Below are 26,043 nucleotides of genomic sequence, written 5' to 3' on the forward strand. Positions count from 1 at the left end.
CACGTAAAGAAGAGTTATTACCTTGCAGGATGCCGAGCAGAACGGAGCCAGATCCAGGATGAGAGGGAAGTTGACATGACGGTTGACTTTTCGTAGGTTCATCCCTGCCTACACACACACACACACACACACACACACACACACACACACACACACACACACACACACACAAATCAACTCCAAAGATATCAACACACAATAAGACACAGTAATAGCCTACACCATGACCACAACAACAATTTAGATAAACAGGAAAACACAACGTTATTCACATGAACATGATATATCATATACAATAACGTAAAGATGTGTACAATAATGCATGAAAAAATATGCTAACCTGATGGAAGCGTTTGAGGTGCAGAGTGACCACCGGGGGCAGCGAAGAGATCAGCATCTGTTTGCGAGCGCTGGTGTACACCTTGTCAGACTTCTTCTCTGTATGCAGTGGTGCAAAAAGTACACAATTGTCATACTTGGGTAAAACTAAAAGATACCTTAATAAGAAATTACTAAAGTAAAAGTGACTGTCACACAGTAAAATACTACTTCAGTAAAAGTTTTAAACATACTTAAGTATCAAAAGTAAAGATAATTGCTCAAATATACTTAAGTATCAAAAGTTTATGTAATTGCTAAAATATACTTAAGTATCAAAAGTTTATGTAATTGCTAAAATATACTTAAGTATCAAAAGTTTATGTAATTGCTAAAATATACTTAAGTATCAAAAGTAAAAGTATAAATCATTTCACATTCTTTATATTAACCATTTCCAGTCCTGCAAAGCATTGGAAATGTAATGAGTACTTCTGGGTGTCAGGGAAAATGTATGGAGTAAAAAATACATTATTTTCTTCAGGCATGTAGTGGAGTAAAAGTCGTCTAAAACCTAAATAGTTAAGTAAAGTTCAGATTCCCTAAAAAAACCTGACTTAAAGTGCTTTAAAGTACTTTTTCTTAATTACTTTACACCACTGTCTGTAAGCACATACAGACACCACAATGTCACTTTGTGAATGAGAATTTTTCAAATACATGATTGCTCTGCCTGATTACAAGTCAGTGTAGCCAAAATGTCTGCATCTGAATATCTGTGTAAATGCATGACATGGATAGGTGCCGAATAGCCACACATTTTCATATCACCTACTGCTGTCACTATCAGGTCAGAATCTCAACAAATTGTCTTTAACGACAGTGGTTATCGAGCGCTCCTGAGTGGCACAGCGGTCTTTGCACTGCATCTCAATGCAAGAGGCGTCACTCCAGTCCCTGGTTCAAATCCAGGCTGTATCACATCCGGCCGTGATTGGGAGTCCCATAGCACAATTGGCCCAGTATCGTCCAGGTTTGGCCGGGGTAGGCCGTCATTGTAAATAAGAATTTGTTCTTAACTGACTTGCCTACTTAAATGAAGGTCAAATATAAAAATTCAAACCAGCACAAGTTCTCTATCAAACGGTGTATGTGTTCTAACTAACCTGCTGAGGTGCTCTTCCGCAGTTGTTTCTGCCGGCGGTCCGTGCAGCTCTCGCACAACAGCTTGTTGTTGCCCATCAGAAGCTCCACCGAGGTGAACTGGTGAAGGCAGGACTGAACGGAGCACTCCTTGGAGCAGGGCGTATAGCTGTGGGACAGGGCCTGGAATGCCCCCTGGTGGTGGGAGTGAGGAGACTGTTGAGGCTGGGGCTCCACCTGGTCCTCAGGACAGTGTGTAGAGGGTGAGTCCGCTGAATCAGGTCCCAGGTTAATCTTATGCACTGCACTGACCAGCTGCTCCACAGCACCACCATGCTGGGTCCTGGGGGAGAGGGCGGACAGGGTGGGAGACTGGGTAGGGGTGGACCCTCTGCCACCATGGCTGTGGCCCGAGGAGTGCCGGGGGGTCCACTCGCTCTCCGAGGCCTCGCTGTCGGCATCATTGCTGCTGTCCTGGGGGCCCGAGTCTTTCTCACTGCCATCAGATAGGCTGCTGGTGGCGGCCATTTTGGAAACTCCTGCAGCACGGGCCATTACGGAGGGGGACTCCTCCTCAGGGTGGTCCGAGGGGCTGTCTGCCCCCTTCTCTTCCACAGAGCCAGGGGACTTATGGCCCTGCTGCTGCTTTTGAGGGAGGTAGACACACACAGTCAGCAAAACACACTCACCAACTGACTCAAACTACACATACACACAGACACAAAGAACACACACACACCTGTCCGCTAAGTTTCCTGCTGTTCTTATTGAGCGCTGCGGAAAGCATCTCGTCACCGTGGGAGACGTGAGCTTCTTGCTCCCGACTGCTCTTCCCAGTCCTGCCCGGGTTGGACGGCTTGGACATCTGAACAGCAACAGGACATGACACAAAGACAGAGATGAAACCAACATACTGTACACGTATCACATATGATCAACATGGCAGAAGCAGTATTCTGGACTGGACACTATTGCAAAGCTAATGCAAAGATATGCTCACCCGCTCCTCAATGATGGGCAGGGAGATGTCAATGAAGGCTTCCTTCACTGTGGAGATCTGTGGGAGACAGAGGACAGGCACCCATAACACTCACAATCAAAGTACGGCATGGCTTTCAGCTGGGAACAACTATAGTCTTACTGAAATATGAACACTGCTCATTGAGAAGTGGTTTAAAATGGTTTAACTGTGTATGACACACACAAAACATACGGCTCAGTCGAGCATGGCACTTGCAACACCAGGATTGTGCTTTCGATTCCCAGGGTGACCCGTACACAAAATAAATGTATTTAGCATGATTGTAAGTCACTTAGGATAAACGCATCTGCTAAATTGCATATCTTATTTATATAACTGTAGTTGTATAATTAATCCTTAAGTATTAAGGAATACAGCCAAACTGTTCAGTGGTTGACCACACACACACACCCATAAACAGACAGGCAATGAATCACTTACATGCTCACACTCCTCACACATGATGGTGTTGGTCAACTCCCCCACAAAGATGCGATCCACAAAGTTCATCTTCACACCCTCCTTCCCGTATGCTGAGATAAGGAGGAAATAAAGGTTAGGCAACTAAAAACAACAACATTCAGCTACAATCATTCAGAATAAATTTACTTTAAAAATACTTTAATCAATCCTTATGTTTAATCATGAAACATGCCTCCTGTGGTTGAGGTATTTTTCCATAGTAAGCCATTGAACAGTACATAACGCTGCCACAAGATGGCGCTATTGATTTAGGTCAAAACTACTGAGTCAGAATGGAACAGGAACCTTTGACTTGGCGTTTGGTTTCATCATCTGCAGTCTTCTCTGTGGGGTTGTTGAAGGATTTCAGAATGCCCGCTTTGATCCGCTGGGAATGTCAAACACTACATTGATCTCATATGAATGCAACTTAAGTAGATGGAAAAATGCAGGACTACAAAATGGTGGTTTTATACAACAAAGGGTGATTCATATAACAGCTACCATGGGAAGCCAAGGAACTGAAACCATTACAAAAATGAGTGTGTTTGTGAATACACATTAGTAAACAAATACAAACTTCTTCCAAAGCATCTGAATGTGCACTTGCATCTCGCTCTCTCTCTGTGTGTTTGTATGTGTACACTGCGCATGTGTTGGTGTGGAGTATGTCAGCCAGCCGTCTCTGACAGTCTCGGTGGCGTGGCCGTGGGCAGTGATTGAAGGTGACATGGTCAGTGAGTGTGTCGGCTAGTAGAAGAAGAGGCACCAACACAGTAAAGCACCAATCAATAGATAATTGGCCGTGGTCTGTGTAACCGACTAGTCGCCCCCATTGTCCCCGGACCCATGCACTGGACTGGCTATTTAGGTCAAAAGCCTGGTTAATCCCAGCTTGCAGCCCCCCCCTGCCCTCCTCTCCCTAGTCAGACACTGCTGAGCCCCACACTAATTAATCCCCATCAGGATCCCCCAACGTGTAGTGTGTAGGCTCAGGGTAAGAGAAGCGGGGTGAGGAAGGGAAGGTTAGAGGGGTGTAAACTAATTTAAGATGGGCCAAGAAGCACAGGCCATGCCCTGAGTGGGAGCATTACTGTACCTAACGTCTCAGCTAATTGGTGATAATTGACTGTGTGCAATTAGCCTATTTAGACTTCTGATACTAAATGGCCAATCAAAACAAACACTTGGGCCTCCTAGGTTGGTGGTGACAGGCTATGGGAGAAATGGCCAGTCACTCAGTGTGTGTGTGTGTTTTATTGCACGTTTGTTTGGGCTGATTCCATGCAGGTGAGGACATTTGAGTTGGTGCAAGCTAAACACGATGAGTGTATCTACAATTCTGTTTTGAGTAAACAAAATGTTTAAGTGTCATAGACCGAAAAAATGATGAGTAATACAATATTTGTTGGGTTGTGTATGCTGTGCAGGTACATTTATGGCAGATGAGTGGCAAACCTGATTAGACGCAACTGCTGCTCATCAGCAGTTCTTTACAATTTTCTTTTAATTCAAAACATCATTTGTATCTACACACTGAAGGCTGTAAAGCCGAAACGTCTGTGTACGCCATCCCTGATGCAGTGAAACGTCTGTGTACGCCATCCCTGATGCAGTGAAACGTCTGTGTACGCCATCCCTGATGCAGTGAAACGTCTGTGTACGCCATCCCTGATGCAGTGAAACGTCTGTGTACGCCATCCCTGATGCAGTGAAACGTCTGTGTACGCCATCCCTGATGCAGTGAAACGTCTGTGTACGCCATCCCTGATGCAGTGAAACGTCTGTGTACGCCATCCCTGATGCAGTGAAACGTCTGTGTACGCCATCCCTGATGCAGTGAAACGTCTGTGTACGCTATCCCTGATGCAGTGAAACGTCTGTGTACGCTATCCCTGATGCAGTGAAACGTCTGTGTACGCCATCCCTGATGCAGTGAAACGTCTGTGTACGCCATCCCTGATGCAGTGAAAATAATCTGTTTGAATGCGAACCCATTACACATTTTTGCAGGTAAATTTATTGTAAATTCATCAGACAGTAGATGTCAAATGCATATAAGCGTATGTGCGTGTGTTTACGTTTCAGCGCATGTATAATGAATGCATGAATAGGGCCAGCTCCCCCCTTTACCCCTCCCTCTCGGACTCCCTGATTGGAGCGGGGGAGGGGGGTGACCCTCCAGCACAATGGGGCGACCCACAGCTGCGTGTTTCCCAGATCACACAATGACGCCCGTCGTGCCACTTGCAAGTCCTGTAAGTGGCACAACTGTCAGTGTTCACAAGTTTAAAAAGAACCAAGGGGGGGGAGTCCCAGCCTGTACCCTTGTCCCCCTGTCCCAGGCCCCGGGCTGACCACTCCACTCCACACCCGCTACTCTCCTCTATTTTTTGGGGCTGGCTGAGTCGCTGGTGGGGCCGAGGGGCCAACTGACTCAGCCCTGGTGGGCTCCCCCTAATTGCTGAAGGGGGGGGCAGTCTGCACTTGCCAGAAAATATGGTACCATAAGGTTAAAAGACAATGGCTGGCCGAGAAGCAAAGGCAAAGACTAAACCCTGCACACTGTCATCCACAAGCTTACAGCCTGCTCTACGTTGGCGATTGAAGTGTGCTTCTCAATTGCAATCAAAACATTGCCTATTCTTTGCGTACTCTTACTAGCATGGTCACCACCCTACATGTAGCTTGACTACAGCTATCATAGACACCGTTGACAGAGAGACTAATGGCTTTATGTCATCATACTCATACTTTACAGGGTGTGTTTGAGAGCATACATTCTGCTCAGTCACTTGACTGATCTACATGAAAATATATATATATATATATTAGTAGAATTTTATATATATATATATATATTTTAAAAAAGCTTCCTAAATAGCTACTCTTTACGGTTTGTAGATCGGTCAGTCTGGATCTCAAACACAGCCACTTGCACAGAGACGGAGCCATGGTACTAGGCTGAGTGGAAGAAGGATGTGGTGTTTGTAACGTGGGTCTATAGTCTCACCTTAGTCTCCTCTACTCTCATGGAGTCCAGTAGGTAATGGAGCAGCTCCTGGCTGTCCTGCTGCTGGTAGCCCTTAAAGCGTGGAGCCCTGGTGAGACGGAGAGAACACAGTTTAGTCAGAACCCATACACTCACATAGTAATAACCATGTCAAATGTGTACACATACGCACACACTCGTGTAAACGTAATTCCGTTTCTTTTTTTAAAACAGAGATCTTGAGAGAGGGAGAGAGTTGAGAGGGATGAAAGTTAGCGGTGGACAGCAGACCGAAGCTGGCAGCTCTATCGCTAAGCTAGACCAGTCACATGTGCGTTGTTTATAGTTGATCAAATGAGTAAATCTAGGACAGGCAAACACAAATCATTGGTAAACAAACACCCACCCACACACTCAAACAAGCATGCACAAAGCAATCAACCACATGCATAAAGCAATCAGCTGTATCAATAGTGCATACAGAGACATCAATGAGAGTGGAGAAAGGCCACATTATTTTTTTTCAAGGACTTTTCGTTGGTTCATCCATTCAATTTCCTCTCTGCAGCTTTCTGGTGCTTAAAGGAAGCTATTGTTTCATTCCCACAGCTTTCCTTAAACCAGTTAGGGTCACACACACACACACACACACACACACACACACACACACACACACACACACACACAATGACCTTCTTCCGGCTTCATGTGTTAAGCAAGATTCCAAGTAAAGAAGATTTTGTTAAAGGCGTCTCTTATAACAATGACACTGATTATTTGATGGAATTTCTTTCTTTTCATAGCTAACTTTAAGACCTGTGCAAGTATTTGCAAATAAAATTTGACATTGCAGGTGAAAATGGCTGTAGGGCTTACCAACAGCCTACTGTGCAAGCCAATTCTGTCTTTCTTCAATAGAAAGCACTTTACTGTCTAGAGTACACATATCTCCCATCATTATCATTCCCCAGCAGTACATGTAACTACGGGAGAAAACGTATGGTGATTGTGCCAGTGGACATCCTGCGTGTTCATGCCCCAGCGCTCGTAGAGGGGGCTCTCCTTGAACCTGTCCCTGGCCACAGCAGGACAGATGTAGGGACAGATGTAGAGACAGATGTGCAGCCAGGGCAAGAGCCACCACCACAACCTGTTGGGCAACGTCAGCCACAGAACAGGTTGGCCTGACAGGCTGGCAGGACAACATGCAGCTGACCTGAGAGAACCACTGACCACTCCTAACCCAATGCTCTCTGAGTGCACAGGGTCATAGAGGAGGGCAAGTACATTCGTTGCCTCTTTGATACCAGTTTAGCATCTGACCATCTATAACAATGATCACCGTCTTGATCACTGGATAACCGGAATACTGGTACTTGTTCTAAGGGCGTCAGCCTACATTTTTTTATGTCCTATTTTATAACGCCCCTGAGCAGCTCTCCACAGAGAAATGGGTCCTCCTAAAAGCCATTGTAGGGGCTTCATTGTCCCAGGTATATCATCCTGATCTGATGTCATATCATCTCTACATACAGGCCAATGACCCGTTCAGATTGGCCTGCAATGCAAATGAAACCAAACGATTTACCCCCTTTGAACTGGTGAACCATTCTTCCTGGCGAGCTCCCAGACCCAATCAGAACAGAGGTACTCATCCTCTAACTGGCAGCAGAGTGGATGGGCCTACAGTCTGGATCATCTCTGCCATGTGCTGATGGATGTTGACGTCAAGCCCCAGAATGGGTGACTGGAGCTCGGGGAGAGACGATTGACCACCTGCCCCCAACACAGGTCATGAGCAGGAGGTCTAGAGGACCAACTCAGCCCCCCTTCTCTACCTCTGTCCCTTTGCCCTCTCTCTGCCACACGCAAGGGCGGCGGAGGGAGGGGGGGAAATCACGTGTCCCTCATTTCATTCCCTTTAAAGATGCCAAAACATAATGGAATATCTTCCTTCAAACGTGTACAAAATTAGTGTTTTAAAGCATGTTTTCTTATATGAAAAATGGAAATTACAATGGGGATTACAGTAGGAATACGGCTTTTTATCAAGCAAATCGTGTCTTGTATTCATGCCAAACACACTCATCCCCAATTCTGCTTATCTAACAGCTCAAACAAAGCGGGTCGGACTGGTACAGTATCTGGTCGGCACACAGTGATAGTTGGGATTAAAAGACAGACAGACAGAGGCACGCAGCAGTCTTGGGGTATTTTGTTCCGGGAACGGAACACGGAGCAGCAACGGGTGACGAGGCAGACGAGCAGCTCCAATGGGATCAGTGGGAACGGCGCCGTCTGGAAGCTCATCCCAGTGGAAGAGAGGCAGAAGGGCCCTGTAGCGCTGCTCCCAATCTGGCCCTGACCAATGCAGACAGCTGCGGTGCTAACACAATTAACAGCGGATGAGTTAGTACCAGACGCAAGGCGACCCCGGCACGTTGCACCACCTCGACAGGCAGAGGGGCGCACACACTTTCAATACAACATATAAATCATATACATTGAGTCGCTTTCACATTGACACACACATTTACATAATAAAAGCCACTTACTGTATCTATCCAGCATAAGCATGTAAAAACACTCATTATCATGCATGTAAAAAAACAAACATCTATAACATAAAAAATTCAACACTTATCTGACTCATAGAACACCCTGCCTCATATGTAATCACATTCACAGGGTCACAGTGCCACATGCAATCAATTATGAAAGACATTCCTTTCAATAAGTGTAGGTCTATTTCTCTTCTGTCGTACCCACATTATCGAATGCAGCTCCCCCCCCCCCCCCCCCCCCCCCCACCTCCCTACATTTATGAGCGTATTGAATCTTTTCAAATCAAATCACATTTTATTGGTCACATGCACATGGCTAGCAGATGTTAATGCGAGCGCAGCGAAATGCTTGTGCTTCTAGTTTCAACAGAGCAGTAATATCTAAGAAGTAATCTAACCATTCCCAACAACTACCTAATACAGACAAATCTAAAGGGGTGAATGAGAATATGTACATATAAGTATATGGATGAGTGAAGGCCGAGCGGCATAGGCAAGGTGCAGTAGATGGTATACGATACAGTATATACATGTGATATGAGTAATGTAAGATTTGTAAACAATATTAAAATGTGTCATTACTTAAAGTGGCATTGTTTAAAGTGACTAGTGATCCATTTCTTAAAGTGTCCAGTGATTGGGTCTCAATGTAGGCAGCAGCCTCTCTGAGTTAGCTGTTTGCTGTTTAGCAGTTTGATGGCCTTGAGATGGAAGCTGTTTCTCATTCTCTCGATCTCAGCTTTGATGCACATATAGACTATTCCTCACAAGGACAGACAAAAGCGCGACGCGTAACATCAGAAATATAATGAATGCCTTTGCATAGGCAGCTGAAGGTCTGTGGACATGATTTATATCAGGCATTGTGAGACCAGCTGAATGTGACCTTCCTTGAGAGAATGCCTGCTCTTCAACGCTTCAGCTGCAGGAGATCTTCCATGCATGTTCAGACCTGTGTGGCCATGTGCCTTTGTGTGGCCGCCTGCTCATTGTTGAACCCTGCTATTTTCCTACTGCGGTTGGACTTACACACAGGTTAGTTTATTTTTTTTTGCCTACAAGTCATGAAAGAAAGTCAGTCAGTGTGTACGTGCGTTCGCAGAGTGCGTTTGTGCAAGTGTGTACGTGTATTATTTCATAACTGAACACTAATGTAAGGAAAAAGGGAGGTAAAAGTGTTCCTGTGTAAGCATAGGCAAGATTCTCTAGATTAAACTTAAATGACAATTTTTTATATTTTTTAAATCAGAATAAATCGTAGGGCTTTTTCCTCTTGTGCACCATACACACATCCCCCACCACAGCAGCATAGGCCTAGTGGTGGGTCTGGGTACAAGCCGAGTCTCTCACTGGCACCAGAAACAGTGTGTGTGGTGTTGACCCTCCAAACCACTGGGCCTGGCGCTGGTCCGAGCCTGACCCGTCCAGCTGGCACAAGGGGGCCTGGCGTTGGGTATAGTGGGGCAGCCAGAAGAGCAGGCCAGACAGGGAGTGACTCAGCTGGTCAAGGGTGAACACAACAACACACTAGGCTCAATCTGCCTTAAATACCAATGGAAAAAACACACACACACACACACACACAGTGGGGTCCTACACAAGTAGCCAGTTTAACCAACCAGTGTGTTGTTAAGCACTAGGGTGCACATTCTCAGGTCAGGGCCGGCAACACGCCACTGAGCTAGGAGACCTCGGGAAATAAAGACGAGGATTGGACACGCACACAGCCTAGTGTGTATATGGCTTTAGCCATCCCGAAGGTCAACACGCGGCAGGAGAAATATCATTATCAGCATCAGGTGAATGTTCCTGTATAGAGGAGCCACTCTTGACCCTGCCCCACTGACATGCAGTTACAGACAGAATGAGGAGAGAGATGTAGAGTTTGTTTGTGAAAAACGGGAGAGCGATGGCAAATCATATGTGTGCGTAGAAACACGGGATGAGGTGTGTAGCACGTGCATTTGTAGGTGTCGAGTGAATGTGTGCATGGAAGAAGGGTTTGAATAAAGGCATGGGCCTGTGTAATGCGCAAGTGAGCGTGAGGAAGGGCATGAAATGAGGTCTACTGGGGGAATGTGTGTCGTGTACGTGCATGCGTGCGTGTTGTGCCTATGTGTATGCCCGGCTGAGTGCATATGCACTGCAGGGTGAGGTGGTACCAGGTGAGGGGTGTCATTGCTCTCACACACACCTGGGCAGATGAAAGCCCGGGTACCGGGACACACCAGAGGCACCCAGGCGGCCGACCGTCTCCGCGCTCCAGCCACCCGAACGTTCCCCATCCCACCCAGACAGAGCCGACTGTACAGAGCCTGGTCCTACCTAACCCAACAGGCCCCACACACTACGGCCAGCCTGGGCCAAACCAGCCGTTCACCATGTTCCAACAACAAGAGCCAACCAACCATTCACCACACGTTCAAAGAGAGACCTAACCAACCGTTCAGCATGTTCAAAGGTGACCGTGTTCATAAGCGTTCACTATGAAACTGGGAGGGCTGGCCTGGGCCAGCCACTCAGACTATCCTCAAGTTCAAACACGAACACAGGTGGTACGGCGTGTTAAAGAGAACAAGGACATGCCATGCTGTTTTGATTGCAGATGGAAGCAGATTGCATCAGAGCCATTTTGTGCAGTGAGGTCTACTGTTCGTTCTGTGTGGAGTGCGTTGGTGTTAATGGTTTAGTGTTGAACAGCGTTGGGGAGCAAGGTGGACTGAAGACTGGATGGACCAGGTGCTGGTAGGGTCCAGCAGGTTGAGACAACCTCTTCTCTGAAGTGGTCGCCATGGCAGCTTGACAACAGGGCAGGTAAGAGCTGTGGCCTCTGCCTGTACTGTTTGGTTGACTGTTGTCACAGCAATGGAGAAGTGCCAGACCAGTTGGGGCACACTGACCTCTAAACTTGGGAGCAGGGCAGCTTGTCTGCATATGAGGCTGTGTGTCTAACATTGATGCATCACCGCCGCCGCAACCACAGCACAATGTTTCTACAATGTTGTGCAGTGGTGATTCCATCAATCAAGTAAGGAAGAATTGATGGTAACAAAAACTATTGATATCTCTTGGTGATAAAGTTTGTCATTAGTACACAAGGAAAGAGAATATAATTATGAAAAACCTTTTACAGGTCTGTAGTGCCTCCTCTGGCACCCTACAGGGCAGCACTCATATGCTCTTTTCATTAAAAATATTTTAGCATCGACCAGCACAGGAAGCAGGTTAAGTCAACACCCATGCCTATACAATAGCCTATACTGGGTTCCGGCACCATCAACACCAATGCTGTAAGACGGCCAACACATAAAATAAAGATTAATGCAAAACCTAGCTTCTTACTTCTGGCAGAGCTGGTTGAAAAGGGTCTTGGGGTTGACAGGGCCCTTCCCAGACTCCTTCATGCTGTGTAGGAAGAGGAACATGGCCGAGGTCAGGGGCTCTGGGCTGGGCAGAGTCACCATCAACGCCCCCTGAAGGACAACCCCAGGAAAGGAGAGAGTGAGCGAGAGAACACATGAGTGTTAGACAAGGCATGTATTTCATACAGAGTGTTGCACTACCATGGAAAGCCTGAAGGGGCTTGACTGCATTCTACAGATGACTGGAGACGTGGGGGGTGGGCTACAATTGGTCAAGGGATATTTACGATAGCCTATTATGCTAATATTAAAAATAACCACCCATATAGACAGTAATAATGTGTCTTCCTGTGCCATGTACAGTATAATACTATAGTGGTGGACTGGACTATACCAAGCACATGAACGTGGAACGTACCACATTTGACTCGGCAGGGGGGCAGATCTTCAGCTTGTGTCCCTTCTCCTTCACATCCTGTATCAGATCGTTCAGCATGTGAGTCTGGGACAGATTCTGATGGACAGAAATCAGCCACTATTAATCCATTACCTTTAATTTAGTCATCATAGTTTTTCACCTGCATGGACAGGACAGAATAATTTCTTATCAGTTACAAGAATCATGAATTAACATCTTACTGCACTCCTTCTTTTCTATTTCATCATCCCTTCACAAAAAATAAAAACATTTAAAATATTACAAATGCAAAAAAAATAATGAATGGTAAAACTGGAGAGTCACCAATTGAAAAAATCTCTATTAATTCTGAGAAACTGGCGGGTGTTAGCCTAAATATCATTATGCTAAAAAAGCCCTTTCCAAAGAAACGATGAGCTGTGACTGAAACACAGAAGGGATTGCCCAGAGCCACCATTGTCCCATCATATTACTGCATCATCTCTTTCTTCCCTTTCAAACGACAGTTGTTTTGTCACATCCTGGCAATGAAGACAGTTGCTATGGAAAAGACACAATGGCATCAGCAGGGTGAGCTTTTTCTCTGACAATTATGTTGTTTCACCAGCAAAATTGCAATTTTGAAGGAGACAATGAGGATAGAAAGAGAGAGGGGGAAAAATCATGTAAAGGAAGAATGTTCGGTCTGGTTTCAATCCCGAGAGAGCTCCAGGTGATTAACAAAATGGCGGAAAAGGGGAAGGGAATGAAAGTTTCAATTCCCCAAGACTAGACAGCCAACATACACTGGAACATAGAGAACGTGTTCCATACCAGTCCTATTCTCCCGTGGATAGATGAGTCACACATACGCATATAAAATACCCTTGTACTATATATGCATAACTTGTTCTTGCCTATACTGCTGTATTTTAAAGACATTTATACAAGCCTTTCATGTATTGTCGAGTTTAAGAACAAATTCTTATTTCCAACGATGGCCTACACCGGCCAAACCCTTGACGACGCTGGGCAAATTGTGCGCCGCCCTATGGGACTCCCAATCACGGCCGGTTGTGATACAGCCTGGATTCGAACCAGGGTGTCTGTAGTGACGCCTCAAGCACTGAGATGCTGCGCCACTCGGGAGCCCAAGGCTGGTATGCTATGGTATTTTACTATCGGGAGGAGCAGCACCCGACATGCCAGTTTGACCAGCTGCCATGTTTACAGTACACTGTTCCCTAGACCAGGGTTGTTGAGGGAGAGAAAATGTTGCAGGTTTAAAGCTTATTTCCAGCAATTCTACACAGTTTGTCATGAGGTGCAGAGAACATTTAGCAGTTTTAAAGCAAATTCACTTGCAATTCTATGCATTTTGCAATGTCTAAGGTTTATTCATGTGATATTTGAGTGACTCAAACATGACAAAAATATCTATGGGCTAACAAATTCTGCAAATAAATGTTCGCTGACATGGGCTAGTTGATCTGGACATTACTGACAAGTTAAAAATAGTTCTCTAAGGTATGCAATGACCTTTAGTACACCCGTGGTAAAGACTCTCTTCGACATGACCTTATCCCTACGGTTGCATTTCATAAGCAGCCTCGTCAAAGTTTACGGTATATACAAACCAATCTCATAATGACCGCACCTGCATAACTGCGTTAAAGAAGCAGGTGTTTCCGAGGTTGTTGATGCCTTTGACCGGGACCAGTGTGCTGTTGTTGACCGGACTCTTCCCTCTTGACTGGTCTGCATAGTCGCTGGGCTCCTCTCTAAGCTTGATCATTTTCAATGTTGTTCCTGCAAGGCACAAAAAGGAAAAGTTATTTTACTCCTATATATACTCCTATACTCCTATATTTCAACTGTAGATTAGAGTTGGACGCGAGCACTCGATTCATGGTTTGTATTCGATTACTAATGAGTACTTGACATTTTCAAATGCAAGTATTAGGCAGGTTAAATGTACAGTGCATTCAGAAAGTACTCAGACCCCTTGACTTTTTCCACATTTTGTTACATTACAGCCTTATTCTAAAATTTATTACAGTTTTCCCCTCATCAATCTACACAATACCCCATAATGACAAATCAAAAACAGTCCAATTGGAAGGTGAACCTTCGCCCCAGTCTGAGGTCCTGAGAATTCTGGAGCAGGTTTTCATCAAGGATCTCTCTGTACTTTGTATGATGTTGCCACCACCATGCTTCACCGTAGGGATGGTGCCAGGTTTGGCATTTAGGCCAAAGAGTTCAGACCAGAAAATCTGGTTTCTCATGGTCTCATGGCCTTTTGGCAAACTCAAAGCGTGCTGTCATGTGCCTTTTACTGAGGAGTGGCTTCCATCTGGCCACTCTACCATAAAAGGCCTGATTGGTGGATTGCTGCAGAGATGGTTGTCCTTCTGGAAAGTTCTCCCATCTCCACAGATGAACTCTGGAGCTCTGTCAGAGTGACCATCTGCTTCTTGGTCACCTCCCTGACCAAGGCCCTTCTCCCCCGATTGCTCAGTTTGGTGGAGAGGCCAGCTCTAGGAAGAGTATTGGTGGTTCCAAACTTCTTGCATTTAAGAACGATGGAGGCCACTGTGTTCTTGGGCACCTTCAATGCTGCAGACATTTTTTTTGTTACCCTTCCGCAGATCTGTTCCTTGACACAAGCTTGTCTCGGAGCTCTACGAACAATTCCTTCAACCTCATGGCTTTGTTTTTTTATTTTATAAAATAAAAATAATTAAATACCGCTGTATAAGGCTGTAACAAAATGTGGAAAAAGACAAGGGGTCTGAATACTTTCCGAATGCACTGTATATGCACTGACAAACGTTTGAGCTAAGATGCACTTACTGTTCGTTTAGTATGTCAAGTGCAGTGAAAATGTGTTACGTTTTTTTTCTTCTTCGCATGGCGTCACCTTGCAAGAGGGTTTGTCCATATTGATGTAGCTTGGTGCAGCAAAGGCATTTTGAAGCTTTACGTACGAACCAAGTTCTCTGAGGTCGCCAGAGAAAAAACAACACCTAAAGTGTCTCTCAATCTCCTGTGAGACCAGAGCCTAATAGTTTGTTTAGGGAGCCAGGGGTTGCATTTAACCCATTATGTGCTGGGGTAGCTTTTTAGTGGGGGCCAGTCCCGGTCCAAGCAGCACACAGACACACACACACACCGGAGCAAACTGCAAATATGGTCTTCTGCAGTGGAAGTGGGTTAAAGTGCGGGAGGCCAGGGCTGCAGCTGGAAGGAGAGATGGGTCATGTGGGAGAGAGCAGATGACAGCTGGAGAAGATTCCGCTGTTTAGGGAGAGACGGCTCTCTGGTCCAGCTGTTACTCCTCCATGACCGTCCCAACTCAGCAAGGAGGGAGGCAGTCGTCAGTGCAGAGCAGGCCAGCAGGGACTGAGTGATTATAGTTGGGGAGTAGTCAGGAGGCTGACAGCTCTGTGCACTAGTCTAACACTCAAAGCATGGGGTATGGCTGGCTGAGACAAACTAAGTACATCTCTCTACAAAATTCTTATCTACAAAACGAGGGGGATGTAATGCTAAGAAACACTTTAGGAAAGTCAGAAACCTTTCTCACTGAAACACAGGGCAAATCGGGCCCCTAAGAGGTGAAAGAGTGATAAGATACTTCTTCTTGACACATCTGACATCAAGTATACATGGTTGTCTTGATGAAATCAAACACAAAAACACACGCAGAAGATACTTTTGGTCATGTAGTGTATGTGGATACCTGCTTGTTAAACATCTCATTCTAAAATCATGGGCGTTAATATGTAGTTGGTCTCCCCTTTGCTGATATAACACTCTTCTGGGAAGGCTTTTCACTAGATGCTGCGGGGACTTGCTTTCATTCAGCTAAAAGACCATTAGTGAGTTTGGAAACTGATGTTGGGGATTAGGCCTGGCTCGAAGTCGGCATTCCAATTCATCCCAAAGGTGTTCGATGGAGTTGAGGTCAGGGCTCTGTGCAAGTCAATCAAGTTCTTCCACACCGATCTTGACTAACCATTTCTGTACGGACTTCGCTTTATGCATGGGGACATTGTCATACTGAAACAGCAAAGGGCCTTCCCCAAACTGTTGCCACAAAGTTGGATGCACAGAATCATCTATAATGTAATTCTATGCTGAAGCATAAAGATTTCCCATCAATGGAACTAAGGGGCCTAGCCCGAACCATGAAGAACAGCGCCAGACCATTGTCCCCTCCACCAAACTTTACAGTTGGCACCATGCATTCGTGCAGGTAGCGTTTTCCTGGCATCCAATGGCGGCAAGCTTTACACCACTCCAGGTAACGCTTCACATTGTGCATGGTGTGTGGCTGCTCGGCCATGGAAACTCAATTCATGAAGCTCCCAATGAACAGTTCTTGTGCGGACATTGCTTTCAGAGGCAGTTTGGAACTTGATAGTGAGTGTTGAAACAGAGGACAGACGCACTACGCTCTTCTGCATTCGGCGGTCTCGTTCTGTCAGCTTGTGAGGCCTACAGATTCACGGCTGAGCCGTTGCTGCTCCTGTAAGTTTCCACTTCTCAACAACAGCCCTTACAGTTGACAGCTCTAGCAGGGCAGAAATTTGCCGAATTGACTTATTGGAAAGGTGAAATCATATGACGGTGAGCTCTTCAGGGAAGGCCGTTCTACTGCCAATGTTTGTCTATGGAGATTGCATGGTGGTGCGCTTGATTTCATACACCTGTCATGCTAGGACCTAGTACCAACGTTACAGGCCATACTTTCCTATTCTGTTGTCATCAGTGTCATTTGTGGAGGGAGAGACAAGTGCTGTTCCGTCACATTAGGCATTAATGAACAAAACAAGTGAGAGGACCCAAGGCTGTTGAGATGAGAAAGCACCCTTTGTGCCCGTTTGCCTTCCTGCCCCTCCCCCAACCCATAACTCACACCACTTACACAATTTATCCATTTTCTTTCATTCTCCGGGAGACAGCAAGCTGCTTAACAGTGAATTAACGCACACTTCTCATGTGTACCTTAATCAGTGTTACAAGACTACCAGAGACAGGAAAAGGTGGGTGGCCATGCCTTTGTCAGTCTCTCTCTGTTGATTTGACATTTTCTAAATGGGAAGACATGAGAAATGTGATCATCTTAGGTGCTCAATGTCAGTACGTGACATTATCTTTATGACCATAATTATATGACATTGTTATTATTTGGATGACAGGATACGGGGCTACCTGCAGTACCTACCTATTTCACCATATAAATGGTATCAAATGGAGATTGCCATAGCTGCATGTACCATAAGTAAACCAAACCAGCATGTGCTTGGTTAGAGGAGGTTAAGCTACCTTGAGGTCTCAGGACCATGTATTCTGGTATGTGTCAGCAGCACTTCCAGACAGACAGCCCAGTTAGCAGTGGACCGACCCCTTGCTGCTGCCCTGCTCCCCAAGCCAATGAGGCCAGTCCGCTTCCGGCTCTCACCCAGCATGACAAGGGAAAGGTGAGAGAGACATGGACGACATGACCCTTAACGCAAAGTTTTCATTGTGAAAACAACCGACCCTCCTGCCCACCATTTCTCTCCTCAAAAAAACCCACATAGGCCTTGCACATGCTCCCTGAAGAAATTCTCCCTGCGATTCTCATGATTCTATATGTATTGTGATTCGATCCTGTGATTTTATTGCAATTTGATGCTCCAAACATATTGCTCACTATACAGAATATGTCTGCTGCAGAGGGACAAGAGAGACCATGAGAAAATGAGTTTTGATCAGTCGAGAATATAAGTACTGAAAACATGTTGGCTCACTTTAAAAAGATGAAGAACAAGCTATAGGATGAAACATTTTGGCGCAAGTACAGCTGACTAGCGCTAGCTACCGCTACCAAGTATAAATACATTTTACAAATGTATATTTAGTCAAATATCAATATAATATCATGACCCCCCCCCCCCCCAATCACTACCATTGAGTATGACCCAGTTTGTAAACCCATAACAGAGATCAGGACAAGTGTGTAACTATGGCAGGCTGAGGATGGTCCCCCCTAACCTCCCCCCTAGATCAACTCTGCCACCACAGAATCAGTTCGTGATCCAGCTAAAACGTCGACTGGGAACGTCAAACATCAAATATTGATGATAATTACTCGGATTTATGGCAGATGGATGTTCTTTGCCTGGCACTGTGATGGTCTCGGTGACCAAGCGGGGCGGGGTTCCGCCTTGGGACCATTGAATGGAGTGTTGGTCCAACCCAGTCCAGCCAAAAGCATCTGTCCCTCCAGCCGCCACACTGGAAACATCTGGAGGTCTGTCTGTCTGGAACTAAACAGACATCAGGGAGGGGCCCATATGGTCACACTACACAACACAATGCAAACAAGTGTGGACAGGGTAGTTTCTGGTAGAATGAGAGAACAAGTTAGAGAAATACGATACGTTTTTTTCTGGAATCTGTAAGCGATGGGGAATATGTGACGAGACGGGTATGTAGCTTTGTGAGAATGTACCTGTTTATACAAGTGTGTGTGTGTGTGTGTGTGTGTGTGTGAGAGTACCGGCTCCTTGGCTAAGGAGAGAGGGGAAAACTGGACAGAATGGGAATGCCAATGGACACACTCTTCATCTGGGACTGCCACTGAAGGTAAACAATGTTCAGGGAGCCATCTGCCAGGGACCCGGGAAAGGGGTGCAACGAGCACAAGCATATGGAAAAGCAGATTTTTCCTCCCCCTGCAGCAGTCGGGGAAGGCAAAATGTCAGCATGCGCTGTGTCCACGCTTGACTGTGCCGCGCTCGGGAACCACCACCTGGCCCTCCTTGCTCAGCCACCGAATATGGGCAGCAGTGACACTGTGGAGCTTGTCCCCAGGGCAGACTAAACGATCACGATCCCTGTCTGCCCCCCTCCTGCTGACTCCCTCCTCGACTCCCAGCTATTTTTCACACAAGTGAGAGAGAGAAAAAAAAAAGCTATTGTTTGCTTTCTTTATGAAAAAATATATTTTTTAAACATCTCCAAAAACCTTAAAGGAATTGGACCAGAAAGCAGGCAAGCCTGAATGTTGCATTCATATTGAGGTTTCATTTATATCGGAATTTGTGGACACAAGCTACTATCGCAATAATTCAATAGCGCAAATCTAAGTCCATCATTTAATGCACGGAATACATGAAACAACAGTTGGACACACCGTGCGCTGTGCGTCACTAGATGCCAAAAGGGCTTTTGACAGGCTCAAATGGCAGTATTGTTGGCGGATTTAAGGAAATTTGGTTTGGGAAAGCATTTTATGGATATGGTTCGTACGCTAAACTTTTTGCCATGATGTCTACAAATGACATACAATCAAGTCCATTTCCTATTTTTCGTGGATGTATACAAGGCGACGGGTTTTCCCCGACATTCATTCTCTCGCTAGAGCCTCATGAGGCAGAATGCCATTGCTTCTCTTATACCGATTAAATCATCATCTCATATCTCTATACATGTATGATATCCTCTTAGATGTGACAGATATTGAGAATTCAATATTACAAATTGATGTCAGGATATAAATCAGCATTAAATGTTAATCAATGAAACGGCCAAGAAAGTTTCACTTCACTCAACAAATCCTGTTAAATCCCAGTCCACTTATTTGGCCATTAAAGACGCAATATGTAACTTTTTATGGCGACCCGGCCAAATTCACATAGAAATGTGTGTATTAGAGTTAGATCATGGTTCGATCAGTCTACATCAGTCTCTTGGAGAACTATTGAAGAGGTACTCGTTTTTCCTATTAGATTACAAGATGTTATTTTATGTGTTATTTTCTGGTATAACTATCAAGAAATGCATGTTATATTATGGTCCCATTATCTCCAATACAAAATATAATTTTAGGAGGGTTGAGAAGTGAATAGGTGGTAACTGGAAGAGGCATCCCCATACTCCTCTGTGGCATAACCAGGCTGTTACTTCAGGTACTGAAGCATTTGAGTCAAGTCTGGTCTGCAAAAGGGGTCGATAATCTAGGGGAAATACATGTATTGAAACTCAAATCAAATCTTATTAGTCACATGCGCCGAATAGAACAGAAGACATTACAGTGCAATGCTTACTTACGAGCCACTAACAACAATGCAGTTTTATAAAAAATACAGATAAGAATAAGAAATAAAAGTAACAAGTAATTAATTAAAGAGCAGCAGGAAAATAACAATAGCAAGATTATACACAGGGTGGCACCGGTTAGTTGAGGTAATATGTACATGTAGGTAGAGTTATTAAAGTGACTATGCATAGATGACAACAGAGTGGCAGTGATGTGGAGAGGGGAGAGGGGCAATGCAAATAGTCTGGGTAGCCATTTGATTAGGTGTTCAGGAGTCTTATGGCTTTGGGTCAGAAGCCTCTTGGTCCTAGACTTGGTGCTCCGGTACTGCTTGCCGTGCAGTAGCAGAGAGAACAGTCTATGACTAGGGTGGTCTTTCTAGTCTTTCACAATTTTTAGGGCCTTCCTCTGACACCGGTATAGAGGTCCTGGATGGCAGGAAGCTTGGCCCCAGTGATGTATTGGGCAGTTCACACTACCCTCTGTAGTGCCTTATGGTCAGATGCCGAGCAGTTGCCATACTAGGCGGTGATGCAATTGGTCAGGATGCTCTCGATGGTGCAGCTGTAGAACCTTTTGAGGATCTGAGGACCCATGCCAAATCCTTTCAATCTCCTGAGGGGGAATAGGTTTTGTCGTGCCCTCTTCACGACTGTCTTGGTGTGCTTGGACCATGTTAGTTTGTTGGTGATGTGGACACCAAGGAACTTGAAGCTCCCACCTGCTCCATTACAGCCCCGTCGATGAGAATGGGGGCGTGCTTGATCCATTTTTTCCTGTAGTCCACAATCATCTCCTTTTTCTTGATCACGTTGAGGGAGAGGTTGTTGTCCTTGCACCACATGGCCAGGTCTCTGACCTCCTGCCTATATGCGGTCTCGTCATTGTCGGTGACCAGTTCTACCCCTGTTGTGTCATTGCCAAACTTATTGATGGTGTTGGAGTCATGCCTGGTCGTGCAGTCATGAGTGAACAGGGAGCACAGGCCCCTGTGTTGAGAATCAGCGTTGCAGATGTGTTGTTACCTACCCTTACCACCTGGGGGCAGCCCATCAGGAAGTCCAGGATCCAGTTGCAGAGGGAGCTGTTCAGTCCCAGGGTCCTTAGCTTATTGATGAGCTTTGATGGCACTATGGTGTTGAACGCTAAACTGTAGTCTATGAATAGCATTCTTACATAGGTGTTCCTTTTGTCCAGGTGGGAAAGGGAAGTATGAGTGCAATAGAGACTGCATCATCTGTTGTTCTGTTGGGGCGGTATGCAAATTGGAGTGTGTCTACGGGTTCTGGGATAATGTTGTTGATATGAGCCATTATCAGACTTTCAAAGCACTTCATGGCTACAGAACTGAGTGCTAAGTGTCAGTAGTCATTTAGGCAGGTTACTTTAGTGTTCATGGGCACAGGCACTATGGTGGTCTGCTTAAAACATGTTGGTATTACAGACTCAGACAGGGAGACGTTGAAAATATCAGTTTAGACACTTGCCAGTTGGTCACAGTACACGTCGTGGTAATCCGTCTGGACCTGCGACCTTGTGAATGTTGACCTGTTTAAAGGTCTTACATCAGCTGTGGAGAGCGTGATCACACAGTCTTCCGGAACAGCTGGTCTCATGCATGTTTCAGTGTCATTTGCCTCGAAGCGAGCATAGAGGTAGTTTAGTTCGTCTGGTAGGCTCGTGTCACTGGGCAGCTCTTGGCTGTGCTTCCCCTAGTAGTCTGTAATGGTTTGCAAGCCCTGCCACATCCGACGAGTGTCAGAGCCGGTGTAGTACGATTCGATCTTAGTCCTGTGTTGATGCTTTCCCTGTTTGATGGTTCATTGGAGGGCATAGCGGGATTTCTTATAAGCCTCCGGGTTAGAGTCCCGCTCCTTGAAAGCAGCAGCTCTACCCTTTAGCTCAGTGCGGGTGTTGCTTGCAATCCATGGCTTATGTACGTACGGTCACTGTGGGGACGACGTCGTCGATCCACATATTGATGACGCCAATGACTGATGTGGTGTACTCCTCAATGCCATCGGAGGAATCTCGGAACATATTCCAGTCCGTTCTAGCAAAACAGTCATGTAGCTTAGCATCTGCTCCATGGGGTATGCATGCTGTGATTGGACGGGAATGTAAAAATTCACTCTGATGTGTCAGTTAATTACTCTCATCTTCAATTACTAAAGCGGAAAGATCTTTCAATTGTTAAAGCGTGGGTTTTAGGATATGACTACTGATGAGGCTGTTGATTGGGAGAACGTCTAGGAGAATATATTTCACTCAAAGAACCCAAACGATCAGTTAATACATTTGAAGCTCATTGGTCATACTTCACAACACTTGTAAGATTTCATGCAAAACAGACTCCAAAACAGACTCCAAAACAGACTCCAAAACAGACTATAAACATATGATATGGGATTGTCCTGATGAATTCTAGAGGACGGTATTCTCTCTGACACGATTGATAAAACTGTACCCCTTGAACAAATTCCTCTGTTAATGACAGATCAGGTATGCAGCTGAATAACAAACAGTGCAAGATTTGGCTGACTGCTGCCCCAAAAAAAGTTGTTCAGCACTGGTTGCCACCACATGACCTTCATATAAGGAAATGGTTGGCTTGTTTTCAGGACGTGGTTACGTTGGAGTCACATTTATAGTATGCGTTGCTAGGGATTAGGGTGGCGGGGTTAAAAATGAGGAAAATGCTATTTTTTTGTTGTTGTAATGCCTTTTTTTGTTGTTGTAATGCCTTTGTTCACAAAATAAATTGCAAATCTTGTCAAGACGATAAGAGGTTATTCATATGATCAAATATACCGCCATTACACCACAAACTATTTTGAACTATAAATTGAATTTACAAGACTCACTGGATTGACACGCTGTATGAAACATTTTCGGGATGTTGACATATAAAATAATCACTACAGTAGCTATTAGTCTAGAGCAGAGTATTGTAACTATGGCTGAAAACTTGAATACACCAGCCACAGAATAGGGCTAGGCTAAAGAAAAATGTATATCCAAAACCTAACTTATCAGCAGACAAGCTAAATGACCTCTCATTTGACATACTTCCTCAAAAGCCTATGAAGCAGTGTCCTCACATTAAAACATTGACGCAGAGAGACTTGTTTGATTAATTTCACCATTTAGAATGGGACCGTAGTGGAGAGCCAAGGACAGCTCTCGTCACTCAGCAGTAAACAGGCAGTCAAGGGGAAGGCTGAGCAACACCAAATGTCTTATTAATTTGTACATTTGTTGTGACTGCAGGGCATGAAAAGCCTGCTTTCTTGCCATCTGAGGCCAAAAGAGCCCACTGCCATGTTAAACCTACACATGCAAAACACACATGCAAATACACACACACACACACACACACACTTTCCAAGCTGTTGCTGGCCACATTGCTTGCCTACATTAGTGTGCAGTGGTGGGAAAAACTACAGAAGCACCCTTGATTAGCTTCATAAAAAGGGACCACCAGGGTAAAATATTTTTTCTTATGGACATTGCCCACTGGACTGACTGTAGACCAACACTACATCACATGTAGAACAGGAACCCTGGATTTAAACAAGGTTCTTATGGGTTGACCAGGGACCCAAAAACAGAACATCTAGCCAACTTGTAACACTACAGGGTTATCCAACATGTCACATGGTAAGAGTTGAGTTGTATCCTTTGAGAGATGCCATGTATATGGGCACAGAGAATAAATACATTGTTTTCTCAGGGTTGAAGGTCCTAGATGAAAAGGGTTGAACACATAAAACCAAAATGTCAAAAAGTGAAAGAGTGTCTAGCTCCATTATATAAATGGAATGCATTGCACAATATGGTATTTGTCTCTTCTGGGAGGGAAATATTTCTATAGTACAAATTGTGTTTATTTGTCAAGAGAAAAAAACATTAGCTTTCACCAGGTACAACATTCTGTTCCACTGTGGCAAGCAACTTTCTAAATACAAAAAATACATAACACCAGTAACTAGAAAGCTAAAGTTTTCGCTGAAACAATAGTAGAGTAACCAATATATTTTGTATGAATGGCAAGATTGAGGTGGGAGCAGCCATATTAAAGCCTGTACGCAGTCGTTTTCATTTTATTTTTAAATCATCACTGTGTTTTTCATTAAAATAACTCAAAATGTATATTTTTATCATTTATTTCCCTGAGCCACCTTTTGCCATTTCAATGCTCAGTGCACAGGCGCACAACCATATATGGACCTTGAAACTTGGCTTGAAAAGAAGATCCAACAATTGGCAGCAGAGCAAGAACCTGGTAACCTGGACTAAAGTGACGAGGCTCAGTTCGCCGATCAAATAGGCCTTTCATCCTCTCCTGTGAAGATGATAACTTCTCTTTAGCCATTTCACCGGCGGTATACAGGCGTCGCCGGAAATCACACACATAAGATAACAGGGACTGAGGTGGCTCGGGAGACTTCCAGTCATCCTGGAGAACAGATAGAAGTCCATGCAACCCCATGTCCAAACACAAGGTCATTTGGACTGAACCCCGTGCTCTCCTGTGAAACCTACCTAGCGGCTAACAGTAACCAAGGCAACCCCTCCTCCCAATCCATCTCAGTACAATAAGCTCTCAACAAAGACTTAAGTGTTTGATGGAAACATTCCAGCTCTCCCCGACTTTGCGCGTGATAGGCGCTAGACAAATTGTTTAATATGGAGCTGTTGGGAGAACCTGACCAAACAGATTAGAGGTGAAATTAGATCCTTGATCACTCTGAATGACCTTAGGGATTCTAAACAGTGAGAGAAACTGAGTCAAAGCTTTTAGCACAGACTTAGTCGTGATAGGCCAGAGAAGATAGACAGCAGGAAACCTAGTGGTCTGACACATCAGTGAACAGGTAACTACTACCCTGTAAAGAACGAGGCAGAGGACCAACACAGTCAACAATCAGATACTCAAATGGTTGGCTGAGTTCAGGAATAGGACACAGTGGTACCAGCTTAATTGCTTGATTAGGTTTACCAGTTAATTGACAGGTGTGACAAGTTAGCAAAGTCCCTCTGAACATAGCAACATCCCTCTTCAACCAAGGCCAAAAAAAAATGTCTTAATATGAAATTGTAGGTTTTCCTCACACCCATATGTCCAGCAACGTCATTGTGGGAAGTTGTCAAAACCAACTTAACTGGTACAACAACCTGACTAATCACCTCCCCCAGAAAACAACTACCATGAGACAACCACTTTCTCATCAGGACATCCTCTTGCAGAAAATAGCCATGGGCGACATCTCCCAACTGTTCCATAAGCACAATTTGGTCACGCAACTCTTCTAATGTGGGATCAGCCTGTTGCGCCTTGATTAGACCAGAGCGGGGTACAGATAACGGGACAACAGGGAAAGTAGTGACAGATTTCTTTGTGGTATTCCCGTTAGCCGGAGCAGCGACCAGGTCACCACGGCTCATAGAACGTGTCACTGCACACGCAGAGAACACCACTGGGAAACTCTGCACACTCATCAGGAATCCCTACAAATGACGGCTTAGTGGAAACCACTAGAGATGGATAAACGACAGGCCATACGCGCTCACCAGCCAAGTTATTCCCAAGGATAATGTTGATACCCTCAGTTGGCAATGAAGGACGCACCCCCCACAACAACCTCACCTTTCACCAGTCCACAATCCAACATCAGTTGAAGCAATG

General features: G+C 45.1%; 1 protein-coding gene across 2 annotated transcripts in view; it reads right to left on the reverse strand.

The window, feature by feature from the left end:
- Positions 1-26,043, reverse strand: part of LOC109902216 (ubiquitin carboxyl-terminal hydrolase 45-like) — a 40,084-nt gene that overhangs the window by 3,007 nt on the left and 11,034 nt on the right. The window contains exons 6-16 of one of the 2 annotated variants that reach the window (XM_020498379.2): positions 13,917-14,068; positions 12,281-12,376; positions 11,843-11,973; positions 5,958-6,045; positions 3,251-3,332; positions 2,924-3,015; positions 2,462-2,518; positions 2,201-2,326; positions 1,485-2,106; positions 341-438; positions 22-108 (exon numbers count right to left, since the gene is read on the reverse strand). In XM_020498379.2, the coding sequence (XP_020353968.1) occupies positions 22-108; positions 341-438; positions 1,485-2,106; positions 2,201-2,326; positions 2,462-2,518; positions 2,924-3,015; positions 3,251-3,332; positions 5,958-6,045; positions 11,843-11,973; positions 12,281-12,376; positions 13,917-14,068 (1,631 nt within the window). The remainder of the gene's footprint in view (positions 1-21; positions 109-340; positions 439-1,484; positions 2,107-2,200; positions 2,327-2,461; positions 2,519-2,923; positions 3,016-3,250; positions 3,333-5,957; positions 6,046-11,842; positions 11,974-12,280; positions 12,377-13,916; positions 14,069-26,043) is intronic. The other variant, XM_020498380.2, reaches the window with a different exon arrangement.

This window comes from Oncorhynchus kisutch, linkage group LG13, assembly GCF_002021735.2.
Source record: "Oncorhynchus kisutch isolate 150728-3 linkage group LG13, Okis_V2, whole genome shotgun sequence".
Classification (NCBI taxonomy): Eukaryota; Metazoa; Chordata; class Actinopteri; order Salmoniformes; family Salmonidae; genus Oncorhynchus; species Oncorhynchus kisutch.